The sequence below is a fragment of the Rana temporaria genome, chromosome 11 (genome assembly GCF_905171775.1).
Source record: "Rana temporaria chromosome 11, aRanTem1.1, whole genome shotgun sequence".
NCBI lineage: Eukaryota > Metazoa > Chordata > Amphibia > Anura > Ranidae > Rana > Rana temporaria.
The window spans coordinates 113,597,594-113,622,202 of NC_053499.1; the positions used below are offsets into that span (position 1 = coordinate 113,597,594).

Sequence of the window (24,609 nt, forward strand, 5' to 3'; positions counted from 1 at the left end):
CTTTCCTGGCCTGCTTCAGGACATCCTGTAAGCCCAGGTACCTGCCCAAGAACCGCTGCACCACCAAGTTAAGGACATGAGCAAAACAGGGCACATGGGTCAGTTGTCCCTGTCGCAGGGCAGAGAGGAGGTTGGTGCCATTGTCGCAAACCACCATTCCTGGCTTAAGCTGGCGTGGCGTCAACCACCTCTAAACCTGCCCCTGCAGAGCTGACAGAACCTCTGGCCCAGTGTGTCTCCTGTCCCCCAAGCACACCAGCTCAAGCACTGCATCTCTTTGCCTGCGTAGCCCCTTGAACGCCTACGGAGCACCGCTGGTTTCGAGGACACATCAGCACAGGAAGAGGCCACAGAGAAAGAAGAAGAGGAGGGAGTGGAGGAGAGAGGTGTGTCACAACCAGTAGTAGCATTTTAGAGGCGTGGTGGCGGAACAACCTCCAACACTACTGTACCTTGTCCTGCATCCTTCCCAGCTGCCATCAGAGTCACCCAATGCACCGTGAAAGATAGGTAACGTCCCTTTCCATGCCTGCTGGACCATGAGTCAGCGGTAATATACACCTTACCACTGACCGCCCTGTCCAGCGAGGGAAGGGACATTGCCTTCCACATGCTGGTAGAGGCAGTACACACAATGAAGCTTTAGGTGCACACTGCAGAGGACACAGGCAGTACACACACCACGTAGTTTTAGGTGCACACTGCAGAGGACACGGGCAGTACACACACCACGTAGCTTTAGGTGCACACTGCAAAGGACACAGGCAGTACACCACATGAGAACACTGCAGCTAGCACAATCAACTGCCTGCCAGTAAATTAGGAAGAACTAGCTAAAATATACAGTGTATAAATACTATATGTAAAACACCTGGGATGTATATATACAGTATCCTCTACACACTGTAACTTTAACTGACTAGCCTGCCTGCTCTATCTACCTGCAAAAAATGACACTCTCTCTGTCTCTCTCTTAACTACTCCAATTATGGCTCTCCATTTTTTGCAAGCTGTGATTGGCCAAGCACGCGGGTCAATCATCAGCCAGCAATGCACTGCGATGCCGCAGTGAATTATGGGCTGTGAAACGTAACTCGAATTTGGCGCGAACGGCCCAAAAGATTCGTAATTCGAAGAACGATCGAACATACGATGTTCGAGTCGAACATGAGTTCGACTCGAATACGAAGCTCATCCCTATTTAGAGTTACAGAGGAGGTCTAGTGCTAGAATTATTGCTCTCGCTCTAACGATCGTGGCGTATGTAACCTGTGTGTATTTTTCTCTGATACTAGCCAGGGCCTTCCCAGGGACTGACTAGTCTCTCTCCCCAGCCTGTCCCCACACACCCTCTTATTTGCTGAATAATGGGGAAATCACTCCTGCAGTGTTATTGTGTTCTGCCTTTGAATACAATGATCAGTGTTGCCAACTACTGTATAGCTGGCAGCACTGATTGTTTTGGGAAAAACCTGGCAGGCTGGTTGTACTCAAGTCAGATAATAGATTGACTTGTGTAAAACCAGCTAGCCCATACATAGATCGACTATGGCTGGTCTCTGCCTAATTGGCGTAATTTCAATCCATGTATGGTCCGCTAACCACTATGCATTTCCTAAACATCCTTCCACAAACCTTTACATTTTTCCTTCCCAGATTCCTTCATTCTCCTCACCTGTACATACTCTCCACACTTCTCTCATGTACATACTGCTCACTGTCATACCCTCCACACTTCTCTCCTATACATAGTGCCCGCTGTCATACCCTACACGCGCTTCTCCTGTACATAGTCCCGGCTGTCATACCCTCCACACTCTTGTCCTGTACATACTGCTCACTGCCTTCCCCTTCACACTCATTTAATGTACATACTGCTCAGTATCATACCGTCTACACCCCTCTCCTGGACATACTGCTCACTGTCATACCCTCCACACTCCTCTCCTGAACATACCGCCCACAATCATAAACTCCTCTATTGTACATAGTGCCGGCTGTTATACCCTCCACACTCCTCTCCTGAACATACCGCCCACATTCATAAACTCCTCTATTGTACATGTAGCGATACCCCCAAAGGAGCCGCTGGTAATTGATTGGGTCTGTACTCTGCTCGAACACCCCCAATAATTTGGTCTCACTCCCCTTGACACAGCTGTGGTGCAGTGCTGGTGTAAAGCTCAATAATAAAAAGACAGGCAAATAGACACAGATTATATTCACTTTATCTGTGTTGTCACCCGGGCATACACTGTTACACCTGCTTGGAGAATTAACAAGCCTCACAACAGATTGTGTTAAAGCAAAAGGTAACTTTACTAGAACAGGTTTTAACGTTGGCATGGAATCACAATTGGTAGACAACAATGAAACAAGAGGTTGTAAATGGCAATCACCTGAGAGCCACCTGTATTGCTTCAGCAGAAGTGTCTCCAAGTGGGACTAATGCTCAGGCAACAACCTCAGCACTGGGCACCTTCCCACTTCCAGCACACAGTATTCGACAAGAATGATATATCACAGTATAATTAACTCAATATTCCCCCTACAGTCTCGAGTGGTAACAGCACCGCAAGGCCTTACGGTAAGAAACGGTATAGTCTCTGGTCTTTTTTTCTTCTGTCTTCTGCTAGCTATTGTGAAACAAAGATTGTAATCCAAAGGGTTCTCTGATCAATAAAGCAATGTAGAACAACATAGAACTGTAGCTTAAAATGTGGAAAGTATCTGTGTGCTCCTTCCTAGAAATGCAGCGGCAGTCACCAAGCAATCAAATCAGGCTTAAGGCCGATGCACATGTGACTCTATTGAACTGAACTGTTCCGTGGAACTACCGGTCCCAGCAACACTATGCAGTCAGTCTAGGTGTGTGAAAACAGTACAGAGTTCTGGGCATCAGCCCTCTCACCACACAAGGTTAAGACAGATGGATGCCTCCGCTCCACGGGATCTCAGTCTGTTTGCTGCGACCACACTGTCACGCTGTTCTGTTTCACAGATGACCGGGAGTCCTCTGTTACCTCCTTCAAGGGTCTCTGGTTCGACCACACTGCTGTTCCAGCACGCTGTGGTGTAAAACAGGATCAAAGGCTGCTGTTCTGCTCAGCAGTTAACAGGCCCGAGCTCTATGAAACACACACACATACAGAGCTCTGCTGGCAGGCCATGCGTCCCAGGAACAAGAAACCTAAAATGGCCACCACAGGGCTTTTTATCTTATTCCCAGCATGCACTTCAGCCCCGAGTGTTCATGGGTAGGCTATTTGCATAATACCTCACCGTGTTCTTGAAAAACAACAAAAGAATAAATGAAGTCCATTTCCCGTTTTAGCCACTTGATGGTGCCAAATACCAATTTATAGCATTAGTCAGGAAACAATACTGCACAATATTAACATAAGTTTAAAAGGCAAAAATGCCTGCGCTACATACATAGTGCCGGCTGTCATACCCTCCACACTCCTCTCCTGTAGATACTGCCCCCATCATACCCTCCACATCTCTCTCTCTCTCTCTCTCTCTCTCTCTCTCTCTCTCTCTCTCTCTCTCTCTCTCCCCCTCCCCATCTCTCCCTCTCTCCCTCTCTCTCTCCCTCTTCTCTCCCTCTTTCTTTTATAAAAGGCCCACCAAAATCCTCAGCACCAGGAACATGATGTTCCTAATCTGGCCCTGATCAATTAGAAAAAGAGGGAACCTTTCTTGTGAATGACTTTGTTCCAGTACCCTCTATCAATCTCACCATGGGCCTACAGAAGACCCATTACAGTATATAATCAATCATAACCCTTATGCACACTAGATTATATAGGCATATAGATGATATACACTGAGGGAAAAGGTATTTGATCCCCTGCTGCTTTTGTATGTTTGCCCACGGACAAAAAAATGACCAGTCTATGCTTTTAATGGTAGGTTTATTTTAAAGTGGAGTTCCACCCTCTTTGACAACTATGCTGCATCCCCTGTAGTTATGTCCCCCTTATATAATTTTGGCATCTAATTTTTTTTTTTTTTTAAAAGCTCACTGGTTATATCTAGATGTCTTTTTTCTTTCCGGCCTCGGCAGCAGGAGCCTTAGTTCGCCATCTATGTACCGCTATGCCTTCTGGGAGATGTTTGTCATCAATCCCAGAAGGCCCTGGGCCGTAGCATGCAATGTGACGCCCGGCTCCATTTTAAATAAGGGCAAACAGGTTTGTTTTGCCATTGCTATTCCCTACACTACACTGACACTGACGGCTCCGTGCTCAGTGTGTAAAACTGATCTGAAACTGAATGCATTGCAGAAAGAGAAATCAGCGTGATGTCAGGGCTACGGGGGGGGGGGGGCGGGACCCAGCCCTGCAGCTAAAAACACCAGCCAATGGTATAGAATCTGGACGGGCCGTTATGTGTATGTGCCCCACCCACTTTCTTAAGAAGCCCAATCATTGGCTGGTGTTTTATATCTGCATGGCCCCGCCCACCCCGGGTTCCTGCTTACCCCCGACATCATGCTGACAGCTGGTCTCTGCATTCAGTTACATATAGTGTAACTGAAGCAGAAAAATCGGCTCAGTGTGAAAGTGCCAATCAGTGCCTGCCAGTGACACCAGCCAGTGCCACCTGCCAGTGCCAATCAGTGACACCAGCCAGTACAAACCAGTGCCATCTGCCAGTGCCAATTAGTGCCACCAACCAGTACCACCTGCCATTCAATGCGATGTGCTGAGGGCAATGCGATGCAGTGTGCTAGGGCCGATGCGGTGTGCTGGGGCCGATGTGGCGTGCTTGGGCGATGCGCGATGTTATGGTGACAATGTGCTGTGCTGGGGGAAAGAGGAGGAAGTCAGCACAGCACAGGGATGGTGGGAACCCCTCATAATGAGCACAGCAGGGGTACAAACCCAGGAAGTCAGCACAGCACAGGGATGGTGGGAACCCCTCATGAGCACAGCACAGGGATGGTGGGAACCCCTCAATGAGCATAGCACAGGGATGGTGGGAACCCCTCATAATGAGCACAGCAGAAGTACAAACCCTGTAAGTTAGCACAGCACAGGGATTGTGGGAACCCCTCATAATGAGCACAGCAGGGGTACAAACCCAGGAAGTCCGCACAGCACAGGGATGGTGGGAACCCCTCATAATGAGCACAACAGGTGTACAAACCCAGGAAGTCAGCACATGGATAGTGGGAACCCCTCATAATGAGCACAGCACAGGGATGGTGGGAACCCCTCATAATGAGCACAGCACAGGGATGGTGGGAGCCCCTCATAATGAGCATTGCAGAAGTACAAACCCAGGAAGTCAGCACAGCACAGGGATGGTGGGGACCCCTCATAGTGAGCACAGCAGATACTATAAGTCCTCTTTAAGCGTCCAGCTTTAAATTCATCATAATGAATGTTGGTAATTGTTACGAAAAGTGAATGAAAATTCGTATTTCGTACGAATCCGAATTGAGTTTCAGGCACGAAATACGAAATAACGGCTAATGCGAAACGGAACTAAACAAAATGAATTGATTGACGGCACACATGTCTAGTATATGTATATACACACACACACACACACACACACACAAGATACATATATAATGATATATAAGAAGGCCAGTATGGTGGCCTGAGTTTATGGGAGGAGCCCGGAGGGTATTTAAGCAGCCCACTCACACATGCTCTTTGTCGGTTCAGTGTGCAGTACTACACGTCACTGGGCCGACTCTTCCCAGCTCACCTCATGTCCGTGAGTCTGCGCATTCAATCGCATTCGACATCGCACGCGCTTTGCGGCTTCTCCCTTCATGGTCTTCGCCGGCGGTTCCCGCTTACTGTCGCAGGTAGGATTCAAACCTTTTCGTATCTTGTGCAATCTTGCAATACGTTATGCTTCCTATCCTGCATCCCTTTTGGGAAAAAATTGCCTCTGAGTTACTGTTGCTTATGTTTCAACATCATTTGGCTCAGGCATAATACATTTGCAACTTCCTTCTGCCAAACATACGATTCATTTGTAAATCCATTTGGAGATTGACATGTGTTTGTATGGGTTCTTTGGCAGATTGAGGTGGTAATTGGACTCACATGGTGCCTTGTCTGCACTTGATTAGCCTGGGGGGATGGGTGGTTGGTAGGTGTTCGGTTTCAAAGCAAGGGGTAGCATACACTCTACAACCAATTTGTATCAGATTCGTTCAATACTCCTTACTATCAATTCGTATCGGATTTCATTTCATGCATTTTACAACCATTTTGTATCAGATACATTGCATACTTTCTACCGTTGTCATTCATTGTTTCCCCCATGTCGTGTGTTTTAGTTCCCACAGCGGAACTTACGAATTGCTTGTACACGGCTCTTCTCTCTCATTTATTTACTAAAGTTATTGCCTGTGCGTCATGCATGGCGCCACAATACACTCTTGGGATGTGTTGCACATCCACTCCAGTCCAAAGCAAACCCAGTCGCACTTTACTGTCCCAGGTAGGATTCGTTAGCTTGTTTGTCATGTCAAATTCGTGGCCACTCATGGTGTCACCTGTACCATATGTTTGGTTCCCGCAGTGGAGCTTACAAAGCATTGATACGTACTTCTCGTGTTCTATTTTCTACACCAAACCTCGTTGTTTTGCCCGATGCACGGCATCACGCTACACGTTCCCGACATGTTTCACTCCAGCCACAGTCCGCCGCAGACTCACTCGCATGGCCCACTGTCGCAAGTAAGATTTACACATGCTTTATGTCTTATCAATTTGCTACCATTCGTTCTCTCCCATATCGTTCATTAGTGGCCCCTGCGGAACCTACGATTCAAACAGGCGTTGTCCTTCTACCTTATACTGCTTGCTTAAGGTACAAACAATCCAGGTGTTTCTATCCTTTCTCAGTAACCCAATTCTTATTGATTGAGACCTTGCAACCATGCAAATCATCTCAGCAGTCTGATACCCTTGCTGAGACCCTTGCAACACATGACCCTTACAAAATGCAAAAAAAAAAAAAAAAAAAACGCAAAAATGAAAAAAAATATATAGAAAAACAAAATGAAAAATTGTCACCACACAATCTCGGCCCAGCAACCTGACACCTGTTGAGACCATTGCAACCATGCAAAATCGTCTCAGCAGCCTCACACCATTGTTGAGACCCTTGCAAACGCAATACCGTCTCAGCAGCCCTACACTCATCAAGACTCTTGCAACCACGCAATACCGTCTCAGCAGCCTCACACCATTGTTGAGACCCATGCAAACGCAATACCATCTCAGCAGCCCTACACTCATCAAGACTCTTGCAACCACGCAATACCGTCTCAGCAGCCTCACACCATTGTTGAGACCCTTGCAAACGCAATACCGTCTCAGCAGCCCTACACTCATCAAGACTCTTGCAACCACGCAATACCGTCTCAGCAGCCTCACACCATAGTTCAGACCCTTGCAAATGCAATACCGTCTCAGCAGCCCCACACTCATCAAGACTCTTGCAACCACGCAATACCGTCTCAGCAGCCTCACACCATCGTTGAGACCCTTGCAAACGCAATACCGTCTCAGCAGCCCCACACTCATCGAGACCCTTGCAACCACGCAATACCGTCTCAGCAGCCTCACACCGTAGTTCAGACCCTTGCAAATGCAATACCGTCTCAGCAGCGCCACACTCATCGAGACCTTTTGCAACCACGCAATATCGTCTCAGCAAACCAGACTGAGACCCTTGCAACCACGCAATATCGTCTCAGCAGCCTCACACCATTGTTGAGACCCTTGCGAACGCAATACCGTCTCAGCAGCCCCACACTCATCGAGACCCTTGCAACCACGCAATACTGTCTCAGCAGCCTCACACCATAGTTCAGACCCTTGCAAATGCAATACCGTCTCAGCAGCCCCACACTCATCAAGACTCTTGCAACCACGCAATACCGTCTCAGCAGCCTCACACCATTGTTGAGACCCTTGCAACGCAATACTGTCTCAGCAGCCCCACACTCATCGAGACCCTTGCAACCACGCAATACTGTCTCAGCAGCCTCACACCATAGTTCAGACCCTTGCAAATGCAATACCGTCTCAGCAGCCCCACACTCATCAAGACTCTTGCAACCACGCAATACCGTCTCAGCAGCCTCACACCGTAGTTCAGACCCTTGCAAATGCAATACCGTCTCAGCAGCGCCACACTTATCGAGACCTTTGCAACCACGCAATATCGTCTCAGCAAACCAGACTGAGACCCTTGCAATGCCGTCTCAAAACAAACCTTAATACTCAAGGCCCCTGCAACCACACAATATCGTCCCAGCAACCTGACACTCACTGACACCCTTGCAACCGCACAATATTGTCTGCAGTAGTATAAAACACTTTGCGGCAGGCACCTACGTGCAAACCCGAATACAAACTAAACTTGCAAACACACCTCAGTGACAAACGATCAGCCACACAGACACACAGTGGCGCCCAGTTGGCCGTTCGTCTTCAGTGGCGCACGGGCCGCTCATCTTTTCTCTGTTTTTTTCCCTGCGGTTGGTTCAGGTTTTTCATCCAGCACCAGCGAGTGCACGTTGGCCTGCGAGTGCACGTTGGCCTGCGAGTGCATGTATATCGTCTTGTTGAGCACCTGTGTATTGTCTTGATTTTCTCACACCAATGCAAGATCCAGTCCAAGTTCTGAAACTAGACCAAGCATCAGTAGCAGACTTAGCTATGTGGGACAACTTCCCCACCTGATAGAACAGCATTTCAATCTTCATCCTGGCAGTGTCAGCCGAGCCACCAAAGGCTTTTGCAGCCATTTTTAGGCCGCCACTGGTTCTCCAAAAATTGGCCCCCAGAAATTCTCTTAATTTTTTCACCCAGTCTTCATCACACCTCGTGCTGCACCCCATCGTGGCAGCTGCCCAGGTCTGGGACCACACTTGAACAGGACAGACACTGTTCTTCACCACAGACAATCAGGCCACAGCCGACATCATCAATTAAGGTAGATCTAAGTCACTCTACATCACTTCCTGCACAGGCTCGCGCAGCTGTCACTCTGTCACCAGTTAATATCTTATGTAGACCTTTTCCAGGCAAATGCAAAAAGCAGCTGATGCGCTTTCCTATTCCAACCTTGGAATGGATGTTTTTCCAGCAAGAGCCTGGAGCCGACCCAACAACTATCCCTGTCCCACCATGGACATTGCTGACGATGGACTGAAGTCACATCTCACCAACACAATCCAACTTATTAACCACTCCTTGGCATGCAACACAGTGAAGGCCTATCGCACTGCTTGGAACACTAATCGCAAATTTTTGGCCCCTTGCCCCGAAGCAGCAGTTGGACACATCCTAGCCTTCATATCGTATTGCCACATGCAGCTGACCATTTCTCAATACTATCACGCCATATCTAGATGGCATCCAGCATTTCCTGTCCCTGCACGACCCCAGTAAACCGTCAGTATTCTCGAGCCCATGCAGTCAAGTCCCTCCTACAGGGCATACAGAAGCACCAACCTGTAGTCAGTGGCAAGCGCCTACCTTTCAAGAGTCCCCTCTTTAGGGACATGTCTAAAATCCTTACTCGTTCCCTGTTTAGGGCTTTGCCCAGACTAGTCACCCGAACAGCCATCTACCAGGCCTTCTACGGTTCCCTACAACCTAGTGAATTTAGTCAGCGGCTCCGGCAGTCACACACTGCTCTGACGCCACCCGGCTCGCTTTCAAACCACTACACTCTCACAGTCTGCAAACGCAACAAACCAGCCCCTGGGGTTGACATCAACCTGTTTCAGACTGACAACGCCTGATGCCCAGTGACGGTGCTCGACCCACTACTGCTCCATCTACCCAGCCAATCGATGGTAGCTCATTGCTGCACTTTCTAAACCAGCTCCCTGAGTGTCAGCCAGTGTGTCAAGCATGTCAGAATCCTCCTAAGTAACTTGGGCTTCAAACCCCACTCAGTTCTCTGGACATTCTTTGGAGCAGCCTCAGTTGCCTCCCAACAGGGAGTACCAGACTACGTAATCAAGATACCTGGCTGATGGAAGTCTCCTTGTTTTGCCACATACATCCCTAATCCTCATGAAGGAATGGCACAAGCCTTTACCAAGCTGGCTAAATAAATACAAGAAATCAATATAAACTATTTCCCTATCTGAGTCTTTTGCCCCCTTTTCTTGGCATACTGACCAGACCACCAAGCCACACTTCAGGTCTATTTATGTTGTAAGTCTTGTCGCGTGTTTATGTGATCCACATCTCTCTCGGTCAGAGGGTAACGACCATAAATAAGAAGGCCAGTATGGTGGCCTGAGTTTATGGGAGGAGCCCGGAGGGTATTTAAGCAGCCCACTCACACATGCTCTTTGTCGGTTCAGTGTGCAGTACTACACGTCACTGGGCCGACTCTTCCCAGCTCACCTCATGTCCGTGAGTCTGCGCATTCAATCGCATTCGACACCCTCCCGCCCTTCCCTTTTTCAGGGCACTTCTCAGCATATCCTTCTTCAATTAACTACCCATTACTTACCTTGGGTATGCCCCCTTTTCTTGGCATACTGACCAGACCACCAAGCCACACTTCAGGTCTATTTATGTTGTAAGTCTTGTCGCGTGTTTATGTGATCCACATCTCTCTCGGTCAGAGGGTAACGACCATAAATATATATATCCATACATACATACATACATACATACATACATACATACATACATACATACACACACACACACACACACACACACACACACACACACACACACACACACACGGCTTTTTTTCAGGGGGAACTTGGGGGAACTCGGTTCCACCACCTCTGGCTCAGACCCTTTGGTGCCTGCTCACCACAATCACTTGTAAACACAGAAGTCTGGTTTCTGTGTTTACAATTGACAGCTCTGCACTCTGTGTGTAACCCCCTGAACTCTACACTATGGGGCAGATCCACAAAGAGATTACGCCGGCGTACTTTCAAGTTTCCCTCGTCGTATCGTTGTTTTGAATCCTCAAAACAAGATACGACGGCATCTGGGTTAGATCCGACAGGCGTACGTCTTCGTACGCCTTTGGATCTAAGATGCAATTCTTCGGCGTCCGCTGGGTGGCGTTTCTGTCGTTTTCTGCGTCGAGTATGCAAATTGGCTATTTCCGACGATCCACGAACGTACGAACGGCCGTTGCATTCTTTTACGTCGTCTCTAGTCGGCTTTTTCCGGCGTATAGTTACAGCTGCTATTTAGTGGTGTATAGTTAGACCTGCTATGTTCAGTATGGCCATCCTTTATGCGTTTCATTTGAATTTTTTTTTTCGTTTGCGTAAGTCGTCCGTGAATCGCGGGATGGACGTAATTTGCGTCCAAGTCAAAACAATGACGTCCTTGTGACGTCTTTTCGCGCAATGCACGGTGGGAAATTTAGGGACGGCGCATGCGCAGTTCGCTCGGCGCGGGGACGCGCTTCATTTAAATGAAACACGCCCCCCTACTCGCCGATTTGAATTAGGCGCCGCGAGAGATACACTACGCCGCCGTAACTTACGGTGCAAATTCTTTGAGGATTCAAAGCTACAACAAGTAAGTTACAGCGGTGTAGCGTATCTCACATACGCTGCGCCCATGCAATTCTTTCTGGATCTGCCCCTATGTATGTAATGCAATCCTGGTATTTAATGCCCCTTTAAGACCCTTCTACTGTTTGTGAAATTTGAATGGGGTCGTGGTAGAGTTCCTGCACCAATTTTTTTAGAAAAAAAGCTCTGTATATATATATATATATATATATATTAGAATCTTGTTATGTAAATATATCTGCACAGAAACAAATGATTTAGTATATTTATTGGTTTCTGGAGGGAGGAGGGGGAGGAGAGGTTTGCATAGATAAGGATCAGCAACTTCCTCTGACACTCCCATTGCTATGGAAACCTGAACTGAAATAATAAGTCATGTTTTGCGAAGGGGTCAAATACTGATTTTACTCATTAAAATGCAAAAATGCAAATCCATTTATAATTTTTTTGAAATGCTTTTTTTTTTTCTGGATTTTTTTTCTAGACTTTGTTGTTATTCTGTCATTGTTAAAGGGGTGGTTCACCCTAAAAACGACTTTTTTTTATTAGACTGGCCCCCCACATTACAATACGATTAAGGCTATTATTTTTTTTTTAATGCTGTACATACCTTTGTACAGCATATTCACCCGTTGCTTCGGGGTTGCGAGTCCCGCGGTAGTGGGCGTTCCTAACATGTCTGTGATTGACATTTTGACCAAAAACGAGCTCCCCCCGTCGCGTAAGCCGCGTCACGGTTGGCGAAAGGAGCCGAACGGCGAGTCGGCGCTATACTGTGCATGCGCATCGCCGTACGGCTCCTTTCGCTAATCGTGACGCGGCTTACGCGATGGGGGGAGCTCGTTTTTGGTCAAAATGTCAATCACAGACATGTTAGGAACGCCCACTACCGCGGGACTCGCAACCCCGAAGCAACGGGTGAATATGCTGTACAAAGGTATGTACAGCATTAAAAAAAAAATAATAGCCTTAATCGTATTGTAATGTGGGGGGCCAGTCTAATAAAAAAAAGTAGTTTTTAGGGTGAACCACCCCTTTAAAATAAACCTACCATTATAATTATAGACTGATCATTTCCTCGTCAGTGGGCAAACATACAAAATTAGCAGGGGATCAAATACTTTTCCCTTACTGTAACAATATCTTTGGGTTGTCTTTCACACGTTCATGTGACACCATGGGGGTTATTTACAAAAGGAAAATCCACAGCGACTGCACTTCCAAGTGCACTTTAAGTGCAATTTCAAGTGCACTTGTAGTTTGCACTTATAGTGCAAAGTGGATTTGCCTTTCGTAAATAACCCCCCATGTTCCTTGTCTTCCTAGACCTGGAGTTAATCAGGTTATAAAGTCTAAAAATCATTTTAAAGCTATTGTGGGGAATTCCTGTGTCCATTCCACCGTCCTAGGTGAAAACATAATATACCTAGCAGCCAATTTCACCGGCTTAACAAAAATTGAATTTCTGAGGAGAACTATACACTGTAGATCAAAGTAGGGTGCGAAAAAGGAAATTCATGGATAAGAGTTATTCATGAGAAATCATTGAAAAAGCTTATTGCATCTTTTTGCGCCCCCATATTAATCTGAGGTTAAGGAAGATTAAGATAATTCCAACCCGATCTGTGTCAATTACTCAATGTAAGAAAGTACTGGAACTTACTCCCACAAGACCCTCTCCCTAGAAAACCCCAAATTACTAAAAAGATCAAACCTCACATCAGCCAAGGGAATCTATTCTTCCATCTCTAAGGCCTCGCACACACGACCGGACATGTCCGCTGAAACTGGTCCGCGGACCAGTGTCAGCGGACAGATCTGATCGTGTGTACAGGCTAGCAGACAGATTTTCAGCGGATAAATGTTTCTAAGCATGCTAAGAAACATGACCGCTGGAAAGCTGTCCGGCGGACATGTCCGCTGGTTAGTACACCTAACCAGCGGACAGATATCTCCCGCATGCGTCGAATGGATTCAACGCATGCGTGGAAGTATTTTACTTCCTGGTTTGGTGACTTGGCGGCGTCAACTGCACCGCCACGTTATCGCGCTGTCTGTACGCGCGGATTTCGGTTTGATGGTGTGTACAGCCATCAGACCAAAATCTCCGAGCGGACATGTCCGCTGAAAACGGTCCGGCGGACCGTTTTCATCGGACTGTCCGCTCGTCTGTACGGGGCCTAAGGCCTCGTACACACGGGCAAACATGTCCGGTTGGCCGAGAATCCGGTCCGGTCGGCCGTACAGACGACCGAACATGTCCGCGGACCAGTTTCAGCAAACATGTTCGGTCGTGTGTACGAGGCCTTAGGGATGTTTCAATGCTGCAAATGTAATTGCCTCACATGCAATTTTGTTATACAGAGCCAAAGATCCTTTGTTGGAAATGGGAAAGTCATTTCCCATTTCCACTTTATTTTAACTATTACATTGAATTTGTCATATATTGTTCGACTTGCCCATGTAACGTTTGTATGTAGGGAGGACTATCAGAACTCTAGATTTGGCGAACATTGCCATGCTATTGAGCAGGATAGTACGGATTATAACATCCCTATATATTGTAAGAAAAAAACATGAGAAATCCACAGGGGTGTTAAACTCAATTTCATCATGGGCCGCATGAGCATTATGCTTGTCCTCAAAAGGGCCGGTTCTATCTGTAAGATTCGATATCCAGCGCATCCCCTCCCCTTACATTAGATGTCATGAGCCACTCAAAAATTTGAGGTTAGTACAGTTATCTAAAAATAAGATGTCCTCACTATCTTACTCCAAGTAAGCTTCCAGTGAGTAAGAGTAATACAGTATATAGAAGTAATGAGTTGTTCAAGTTGGGACATTTATTATTAAATTATGCACATTCATTTTATACATACAAATAGTCATAACTGGCTTTTAATGGATTTCAGCCATAGACGCTATGATTTTTTGTATATTCTTTATCTCCTAAGGCATAAAATAAATTCCACTTTTTTTATTTAATGATGGTGGTATTATGTTTTTATTAATCATGTTTTATTGTTTGTTTGTTTTTTTACATATACTGATCACTTTTTGTAATTTTTATCTATACTTCTACACCCATAGGAAATGTAGCCCTGAGGTTTAAAATATGATTCCTTCCCTGCTGCGTCATGTAGTTCTGTACACTATACAGAAGCAAGAATAAAATTTTCTGTCCTGAAACGTGCAGCCACGTCCCTCCTGGTTCGTAGTGTGTGACGTCATCCCCACAGCGCTGCATTGCCAGTCACTTCTCTGTACCGTTTTGCCCTGTCATTGGCTAAAGGTAACCAAGCTAACTTCAGTACTCGGACCCGGCCTGGATTCTCTGCATAGATCATCTGCTTCCTTGTTTCAATGAATTGCTCTACCAGCGAAGACCTTTATTATGGGAGGAATACACAGAGCCTTGAATGTTTGATATGCAGTTCCTTATGGTTCCACAGTGAGGGCATTTAATGCGTGTTTTTAACATTGATTTCAATAAAACTACACTTCATCATTCAGCTGCAGCTGCTGATCAGTATATTCTAGCAGTTTCTAGTGCCGCTGTGAAAATACAATGCCCTGGCGGGAGGGACCCCTGCATCACCTAATTTGTGTGGATGGAGGAATCAATAAAAAATTTTCCTTTAAGTCCATTGGCTGAACAAGTTAAAACTATCCGTGTTATGGCCAGCTTAACAGACTCCTGCTCCATATACACTATATTGTACTCCTGCACAATATACATTATCTTGCACATTACAGACTCCTGCACTATATACACTATATTGCACACTATATATGCCTGATTAAAGTGTTTATTGTCTCAACAGTTGCTGGTTGCTAAGCAGTCTTTGACTATTTTCGTGAAGAAGTTCATCTCTAAGGTATGCTTAGATAAAGTGTTAGTTCTCTGTCTATTTTAAGTGTACCCAAAAAAAAATTGTGCTGACGTTTATACATGTAGCTCTTTCAGTATGGGCATTACGCTAAAGTTAGTGGGGAATGGGAGAGTTATTTTGCTCCCATTCACAATTTGCTAAATTCTGGGCTGCTGTCATTCCTGAACTGTCCTGTAGGTCAGTCTGCGCACCAGGGGTGCCGATTCCACCCCTGGGCGACAGGTGGCGCTAGAGGGGTTCTGGCAGAGCCACTTTTTCCCAGCAGCCAATTAGAGGAGTTTTCCCTTGCGGGGCATGCTGGGGGAGAGTATATTTTGTGAGTTTCTTCGTGGGTTCCAGGTGCGGCACCCACCTTTAGGGTGTGCGCATCCAACGGACCCCGGCGATGGCCTCCCAGGCCGGGGTCGCATGCTACGTGGAGCTCCATGTTGCTGAAATTGGCCCCAGTGATTTACTGGGTCCCCAGCTCTATTGGGGAGATCCCAGGCTGAATTCCGTTCGATGGGGGGTCGGCTTGAGGAGAACCCAGAAGCAGGCTGTCCAACAGGGCTTGAATGAACCATCAGGGATCGGGACTGGGACATTGACAGGTGCACTTCAACTGTCACCCGGTGACCCTTACTTAATCTACTGGGAGGATTTGCTCAAATTGTTCAGCTCATTTAAGTACTAGGCCTGTGGCAGAGGTCCCTAGAGCCAGGTCTGTGGCAGAGGCCTGTTCCTCCCAGCAATCTAAAGTGACACTTCGGCTGCCAGGCTCGTGGCAGGAGTCTGTCCGGGGACGCTTCACCCACTCTGGCTTGAGTGGCGACGAAATGTAACTACTACTACTGTGCTGTTGAGAGCGGCTATTGCTCTTTCATATCCAGGCCCGATACTGCAGTGTTCTCTATCGCTTCATCAACCTTTTCTCCCTACCTCATGTTGATGTTGGGCTGAAAATAAAGCATTTGAAAACCTTCTTTGATTGACTGGACATTCGCTCACTACTCTACTCATCAACTACACCCCTAGACAACACTGAGAGGTAACTTCATAGGCCGATTCCAACAACAACCAGCGGCTCCTGAGGGGGTAGCGCTACATACATGTCTGTGAGACTCTTGCTCGTGGCACAGCAATCAAAGCATATTTTAAGAATTTTGTTTTATTTAACCATGCCCCTTTAATCCCATCCCATTTAGACCTCCCATTTCCTTTATTGCACTTGTGAACTCTGTTTTTCTTCATGGTTCCTTTACTCAGCTGAGAACAGCTCTGGAGTTGAGGCAATCCGAAGGAGTGTGTCATGGACAAAAAGTATAGGATAGTGGACCCTCTGCATTGTCTGCAAATTTGGAGGGGGTATGAGCCCCTAAAAGAGCCAATGCACAGAATCTAAGAACACACCACCAGATCTTCACCAAAACACTATGCAAGGAATGATTAACCTTTCTGGCGGATTACAATGTTGTAACCTGCAGAGACATTTGTGCAAATGATAGCTGAGCAGGCATAGAACCAGTGCATGGTACAAAGTCAACATGCAATTTAAAAAACGGAGACAGGAAAAAGGTCAGAGTGGGCAGAAAACAATAGAGGTCAACGGTACAAGCCAAATGCCTTAACCCTAACCTACACAGGAGAAGGTTTTTTTACCTTCATGCATAGAAGTTTAACTTTTTCGATTTTGGAATAAATATAAATTTCTAAATGTTTAAATCCTGTACCTTAATTTTCTCATCACTATGGTCAAAAACAAATGTCAATTTAACCCCACTAATGATTATCAAATCAAATGAACGTTCTTTAAAGGGGTATTCACACGTGAGCGGACAATTTTCAAGCACTATTATTCGAGAGTTTTTGAGCATTTTAGAAGTTTTCTACAAGCATTTTACAGCTTCAGGTGCTTTTGTTTAGCCGATGGAAAGCCCTAGGGGGAAGAAATTAGGGGTGGAGAGCTGATGTTTGAGCAGAGAAAGTGCAACAATACACGTGTAAAACGCTCAGGTCACTAATTTTCAGGTGTTTTCATTGAAGTCTATGGGGCCCAATCTGCCTCCAATCTTCCAAAAAGAAGCTCATTAACTTTTTGAATAACAGGCATTTTGCTACTGGCAACCAAATGCTCAGTTGTGCACAGGGGCTATTGGAATGAACTTCAAGCTTCAACAGTGGCGGCCTATTACGGGTTCCGCCCCCCCCCCTATGCGTCCGGCCCCCTGATCTACATGCAGGATTCCAATGGGATTTTTTTTGGAAGCACATGATTAAAGCCAGCGGCTTGGGATGAAAAGCAATGCGCACTGAGCCACCCCAGTTGTGTGACAATAGCGAATGAATATTCAATATTGTCACATTGATTCTACTCTCAGCCAATCAGGAAGAGGGTCGTAAGCCCCTATTTCCGATCGGCCGAAAGGAGAAGCGATCCTATTGGCCTAGAAAGTGGAGGGAGGAGGAGGAAGAAGAAAGCGCAAGGTGGGAGGAGACGAACGAGAAGTCCGACTGACTCACCAGCTGCCACTGTGACTGCAGGGATGGCTCAACAATAGCGGCTCAGCCACCCAGCATCCAGCACTCCCTGGCTCGGAGACAGGGGAGGGAGGAAGAGGGGAGATCGGAATCATCCCGGGCAGGACATCTGCCTCCTAGGGTAATGAGGCCTCTCCGTCTACCGGGCAGGGAGGGGGGCTATTGTCAGTGTTCCTGGTGTTCCCTACATTCATGTCCAAACTGTCAGGTATGAGTGGTGCCTAAATTAAAAAAAATTGTTTTACAAAAGTTTTATTCGTTTTACAATAAAAAAAAGGTGTGTTAGCAAACACAGCAAAGTGGAACAAGTGGTGTGACAAACGAGGCACACTGCATCAATGATTTCAAGGTCACAGTAACCCATGCCAGCAAGGCTAAATGTAAAATTCACTACCCAACAGTGTGCTTAAAGATCACAACTGAAAGGATCAGTACGATGCATCTATCAAAGAGGGTTGGCTCTTCGCTGTTAATAATGAAAATATTTTGAACTAAACTTTACAAATGTAAAGCCAGCTTCAAACAGATTAGAGCTTGGGCTGAAAAATGCATCAATTAACTTGGGCAACTGTAGTTGGTCTTAGCACAGCTAAACGATTGAGCTTGATTAATATGCTGAGCAGCAGCTGAAATCTGGAGACACTTACCCTCTGGTTCGTATCTCTGGATTTTTTGGGCTGCATTTGCCTAAGCTCAGCAGTCCACACATTTGAATTTTATGCCATGCCTGCATTTCAAGCAAAAAAAGTATGCACCTTTTTCAAAACGTGCCCCTGTGGTTCCTGCACCCACAAATGCACTGCGTTTTTACATGCGTGGAAGTGCCATTCATAATCCATGGCAGACCGAGAATCGTTGCAATTCCCACACCCGCAGTCACACGCATAGCTGTGAACCAAGCCTTATCAGGTCCGATTTATTTTATTTATTTTTCAATTTTCGAATTTTCGAATTTAGATTTTTTCAATTTTCGAAATTTGGTATTTCCGAATTTTCGTATTTCGAAATTTGAAAAATTCCAAAATTCGAAATACGAAACTTCGAAAATACGACATTTCGAAAATTGAAAAATTCAAAAATTCAAAAATTTGAATTTCGAAAATTCAAAATTTCGAAAATTCGTAAATTTCCGAATTTCCGAAAATTCATTTTTTTCCGTTTCATTCGTTTTCCCCGAATTTACGAAAAAAGCAAAAAAATCGAATAAAACAATTTTATTTATTTTTTTTCGAAATTTCAGAATTTCCGGAAAAAATAAACAAAAACGGAAAAAACTAATTTTTCGAATTTCCCGAATTTACGAATTTATGAAAAAAAATAAAAAAACGAAAATAACATAAACGAAAAAAACGATTTTTTTGGCAGTGTACATGTCTACTTAAAACATAGCTAAAGGCAAATCTTTTTCTACATGCTTGCCATACGTCCCAACATTTTGAGATGGGAATGAGGGACACCTACCAGCAAATGTATGTAGGCATGGGACACCCCCTGCCACACCCCCTTAAGGAAAGCCCCCAAAAAAGATTAAATCCACAAGGGCTTTTTTTACCATTACAATTCCATTATATTGGCTTTTAAAATGTATAAATTCAGCGATTTAGAATTTAGAAGAAAGGTTTAGCACTATGAAACACTTTTTGAAAGATTAAAAAATTCCTTTTTTTTATACAGCTATATAGATCAGATCAAAATGAGTGACAAATGAGGGGGAAGAGGGACAGAGGGAAATTTCTCCAAATCAGGGACAGTCCCTTCAAATCAGGGACAGTTGGGAGCTATGATGTTTGCTACCTCTGCCCCTGTTAGGGGATTTAACCCTTCTATTTGTCCTGTTTTCCGTTATCATATAAAGTAAAAAGAAAATCCCACATTTTGAGTTGTCCCCAGAAAAGTAATAGATGGGAAATCTTCCAGTGAGGATACTAGTTCTGGTGACCTGGGGGCCCAAAGCGATCTACTTTGAATTGCAGGGATTTCCTTCCTGTTTTGGCTATGGGACAGGAATTAAGGAAAATCTCACCAATCAGACACAATTGGAAATAAAACTGACAGGGGTTATAACACTCCCTTACTTTATCCAAAATGAAATAAAAAAAGTGCTTCCTATAGTTCTACTTTAAAGTATAACATACAGTATGACTATTTTATTTTTTAGCATCATTTTTATTTATTTTTTCAGAAACACTCTCACTATGTCTGATTCTTCATCCTCTAATTTAATCTACACAGGTAAGTAATTCTGACATATTAATTGATTTGTTAATAGATCTGACAAACAGAAAACATCACAGCACATCCTTGGGCAGTGACATATTTAGGGGGTGTAGCCCACACTGTGTACTGGCACTCTGGGGGTGCCAGTCAGCCTCCTAACATTTGTTTTTTGTGTTTACGACATTGCAGTGCCTATTATACTAGTACTGTAGTGGTGCTTCTGCTCATCTGACAGCTGCAGTTAAAAGCCTACTTGGATCTTTCTGAACTGCAGTTGCATGTGGTAAGTTGGTGGAGCAGATTTCTACTGAAGGAGGGTCTGAACTAAGGGGTTAGACTGGGAGGGGTTGTCTATACTGAGGGGGTCTATACTAAGATGTTAGGCTGTACGCCGAGAGGCCTGTACTGAGATGAGTCAAGTAGTAGAGGGGTATGTAAGGGGTGTCTTTACTTGGGGGGGCTAGGATTGGACGGGGGGGGAAGTTATACTTGTAGCGGTACCCCCATAGGAGCTGCTGATTCGTTTTGGGTCTACTCTCTGACCTATCCACCCCTCTAACAGGCTCGAACCCTCCCGTGGCACACCAGACAAATGCAATTGTATTACGAGTCCCTTGCTTGGCTGTGAAACATAAAATGACAATGCAATAATGTCGTTACCTTATTCAACTTGCGGCTCTCAGGAGTAAACACATCTCACACATTCAGTATAGTAAACCAAGGGTAACTTTACTTGGCATGTAATAATAGAGATAAAGTGATTGAACAACAGATTAAAACACACACAAATATATGTATATGTATATGGTCGACTCTGCAAGCGTCCTTGCAAGTGTCAATAAAAAAAAAAAAAAAAAAAAAAAATGTTAATACTAATGGGCTAGATTCAGATAGATTAGCGGATCTTTAGATCCGCGTAATCTATCTGATTTACGATCCGCCGGCGCAAATTTGAGAGGCTAGTGCAGTATTCAGAAAGCACTTACCTCAAAACTTGCACCGGCGGATCGTAAATCCCCTGGAGGAATTCAAATTCCACAGCTAGGGGGAGTGTAGTATTTAAATCAGGCGCTTCCCCGTGCCGATCGCGAATTTTCCCGGCGTGCATTGCTCCCACTGACGTCGCTAGGACGTCATTGGTTTCCGCGTGAACGTAAATTACGTCCATCCGTATTCGCGACCGACTTACGCAAACGGCGTAAAAATTCAAAACTCGGTGCGGGAACGGCGGCCATACTTAACATTGGATACGCCGCATATAGCAGGGGTAACTATCCGCCGGAAAAAGCCAAAAGGAAACAACGTAAAAAAAAAGCGGCGGGCGTTCGTTTCTGAATCTCCTCATTTGCATATTCGTCACGTATACAAATGGAAGCGCCACCTAGCGGCCGGCAGGAGATTGCAGCCTAAGATCCGACGGTGTAAGTCACTTACACCTGTCGGATCTAAGGGAGATCTATGCGTAACTGATTCTTATGAATCAGTCGCATAGATCCGACCATCGGATCTCAGAGATACGACGGCATATCAGGAGATACGCCGTCGTATCTCTATCTGAATCTCCCCCACTAAGTCTAAGTGGCTATAGGTAGTCTATGCTCACGAGCTCCCCCTAGTGGGCAATTCTGTAATTCAGTTGCTTGTAATCTTTGCCAGGCCTGGCCCAGACAACTCCGGAAAGTTCCTCAATGGTGAAGTCTATTGTGAATACGTTGGTGCACTTTAAGCTTATTTCTAATCCAAAAAGGTATTCAGGCCTAGTCAAAGGGGTATGATCAACACAGATGCTTGCGAACCGATCTTCAAGTCAGCAGCGGTCAACTTGGATAGCGTGACTTTCAGATGTTAGGCCTCTGAGTTAGAACATTGAACAATACGTTGCTCTGGTATGTGAAGCACTATAAGTCACAAGGCTGAGGTAATATTGAAACTTGGCACCCGAGCAGGCCCGGTCCGCCTGAGTCCCTGACGAAAGATGCGCTGATCAGTGGTCGCTCTGGAACGCACAGTATCCGGTATCCTGCTCTCCACTGTCACGCCGTCAGCTGGTGAGTTTCGCCGGTATCTTGGAAGCATGAGCTGGAGACACTTGATCTTGTCTCTCTCTCTCTCTCTGGATGGTAGATCTTTCGTTGGATCCCGCCTCAGGCTTCAGGCCTAGCTGCTGGGCTGTAGTGCTCTCCCTCGTTCCGCAGAGGGGAGAGCGCCGATCCCAAGAGAGCGAATCCAGCTCCTCCCCGCCTTTAAGTAACCTCCCCCATAAAGCTGTGCGGGGTTGCAATGTTCTCTGGGAAAGATACATAGTCTATTCCTACTAATGTCAATGGAGTTCGTTTCTCCCAATCCTTCAAATCCCACAATGCATTGCTTTAGAAAAAAGTAAAACACTATTATATACAATGTGACTGAAACTCCCGGGGTATTTAGGTATGCATAACCATCAAACGTCTTTGGTCCCCAAAGAAGACGACAGTATGTATCCTGATACATGCTTGGTAAATACACGCGGAGAAAAAAAGTTAGTTAGGTCATGCAAGGCAACAAATAATGTGCATTATCCCTAACGGTATTTAAAGTCAAACAACTCAACTTATTACATAAAGTGGACAGAGAATCATCCCACCAATTGTCGGCTGAGGGCAGGCTACTCTGTCCACTACTCAATAACACATAGGTATCGTGCCCAGATGTGCCAGGGGGTGAGCTAGGGTGGTCCCCCATCAAAGTCACAGTGGGAGAACTAGGTATGGCACTGGATCTTTGAGAGGTGAAGATGGCCTCTTCAGAGCATTCCCCCAAATGATCATAAGTCAATCTCTTGGGTGGGTGAATGACTCTTCTTTCCCCTCTGACGCAAGGGGGAACACTAGGCTTCCCCAGTGATGTAGCAGAGGGTGCGTCAGAGGGTGCAGGGTCACGTGAAAGGTGGTCCCGCCTCCCCTATATTAGAAATGTCAAAGCTTCACCCGCATCATTCTGCTGGGCTGTGTCCAGCGGAGAGAGGAGGTCGGCGATGCTGCGCTCTGGATGGATGGATCTTTTCATCGCTGGACCGGAGATCACCCGTCGCTGGATACAGACAACGTTGGAGCAGGAAGCCGGACTGAGAGTAGATTACCACCGCTGGATTTTTATTTTTTTATTTTTTTATTAATAAAGGACTTTTTTCTACGGTGTGTGTGTGTGTGTGTGTTTTTTCCAACTATTTACACTTCTTTCGTGAAATGGTAGGGGTACAATGTACCCCATTACCAATTCACATAGGGGGGGGGCAGGATCTGGGGGTCCCCTTTGTTAAAGGGGTCTTTCAGATTCTGATAAGCCCCCCACCCGCAGATCCCCACAACCACCGGGCAAGGGTTGTGGGGATGAGGCCCTTGTCCCCATCAACATGGGGACATCCTCCCCATGTTGAGGGCATGTGGCCTGGTACGGTTCAGGAGAGGGGGGGCGCACTCTGTCCCCCCTCTTTTCTGCGGCCGGCCAGGTTAACGTGCTCGGAGAAGGGGTCTGGTGTGTATTTTTGAGGGGAACTCCACGCCATTTTTCATCGCGGAAAAGCGGATCTTTTCATCGCTGGACCGGAGATCACCCATCGCAGGATACAGACAACGATGGAGCAGGAAGCCGGACTGAGAGTGGATTACCACCGCTGGATTTTTTTTATTTTTTTTTTATTAATAAAGGACTTTTTTCTACGGTGTGTGTGTGTTTTTTCCAACTATTTACACTTCCTTCGTGAAATGGTAGGGGTACAATGTACCCCATTACCAATTCACATAGGGGGGGGCAGGATCTGGGGGTCCCCTTTGTTAAAGGGGTCTTTCAGATTCTGATAAGCCCCCCACCCGCAGATCCCCACGACCACCGGGCAAGGGTTGTGGGGATGAGGCCCTTGTCCCCATCAACATGGGGACATCCTCCCCATGTTGAGGGCATGTGGCCTGGTACGATTCAGGAGAGGGGGGGCGCACTCTATCCCCCCCTCTTTTCTGCGACCGGCCAGGTTAACGTGCTCGGAGAAGGGGTCTGGTGTGTATTTTTGGGGGAACTCCACGTCATTTTTTTTTAAATTTGGGGTGGAGTTCCCATTAAAATCCACACCAGACCTGAAGGGTCTGGAATGGATATTTGGGGGGAACCCCACGTCATTTTTTTTTAAATTGACGGCGGGGTTCCCCTTAATATCCATTCCAGACCTGAAGGGCCTGGTAATTGAATTTGGGGGGACCCCACGCAATTTTTTTTTCTTTTATGAATGAATACGCTCTGAATTGCCAGAGCCGACAATTCATTATAGCCACAAGTCAGATTTAAATGTCTTTTTTTCTTTCAGAAATTACACTTTGTGCAGGGAAAGTTCTAAGTACAGGCATACCCCGCTTTAAGTACACTCACTTTACATACACTCGCGAGTAAGGACAT

General features: G+C 45.9%; 1 protein-coding gene across 6 annotated transcripts in view; it reads left to right on the forward strand.

Annotated features, from left to right (window-relative positions):
- The window catches only part of LOC120917509 (transmembrane protein 272-like), a 165,516-nt gene that overhangs the window by 9,931 nt on the left and 130,976 nt on the right, over positions 1-24,609 (forward strand). For 2 of the 6 annotated variants that reach the window (XM_040328851.1, XM_040328852.1), the window contains 2 exons: positions 15,382-15,435; positions 20,150-20,199. The exons of 1 other annotated variant lie outside the window; for it this stretch is intronic. In XM_040328851.1, coding sequence (XP_040184785.1) covers positions 20,163-20,199 — 37 coding nt within the window. In that variant the 5' untranslated portion in view covers positions 15,382-15,435; positions 20,150-20,162. The remainder of the gene's footprint in view (positions 1-15,381; positions 15,436-20,149; positions 20,200-24,609) is intronic. 3 more of the 6 variants (XM_040328848.1, XM_040328849.1, XM_040328853.1) reach the window with 2 other exon arrangements.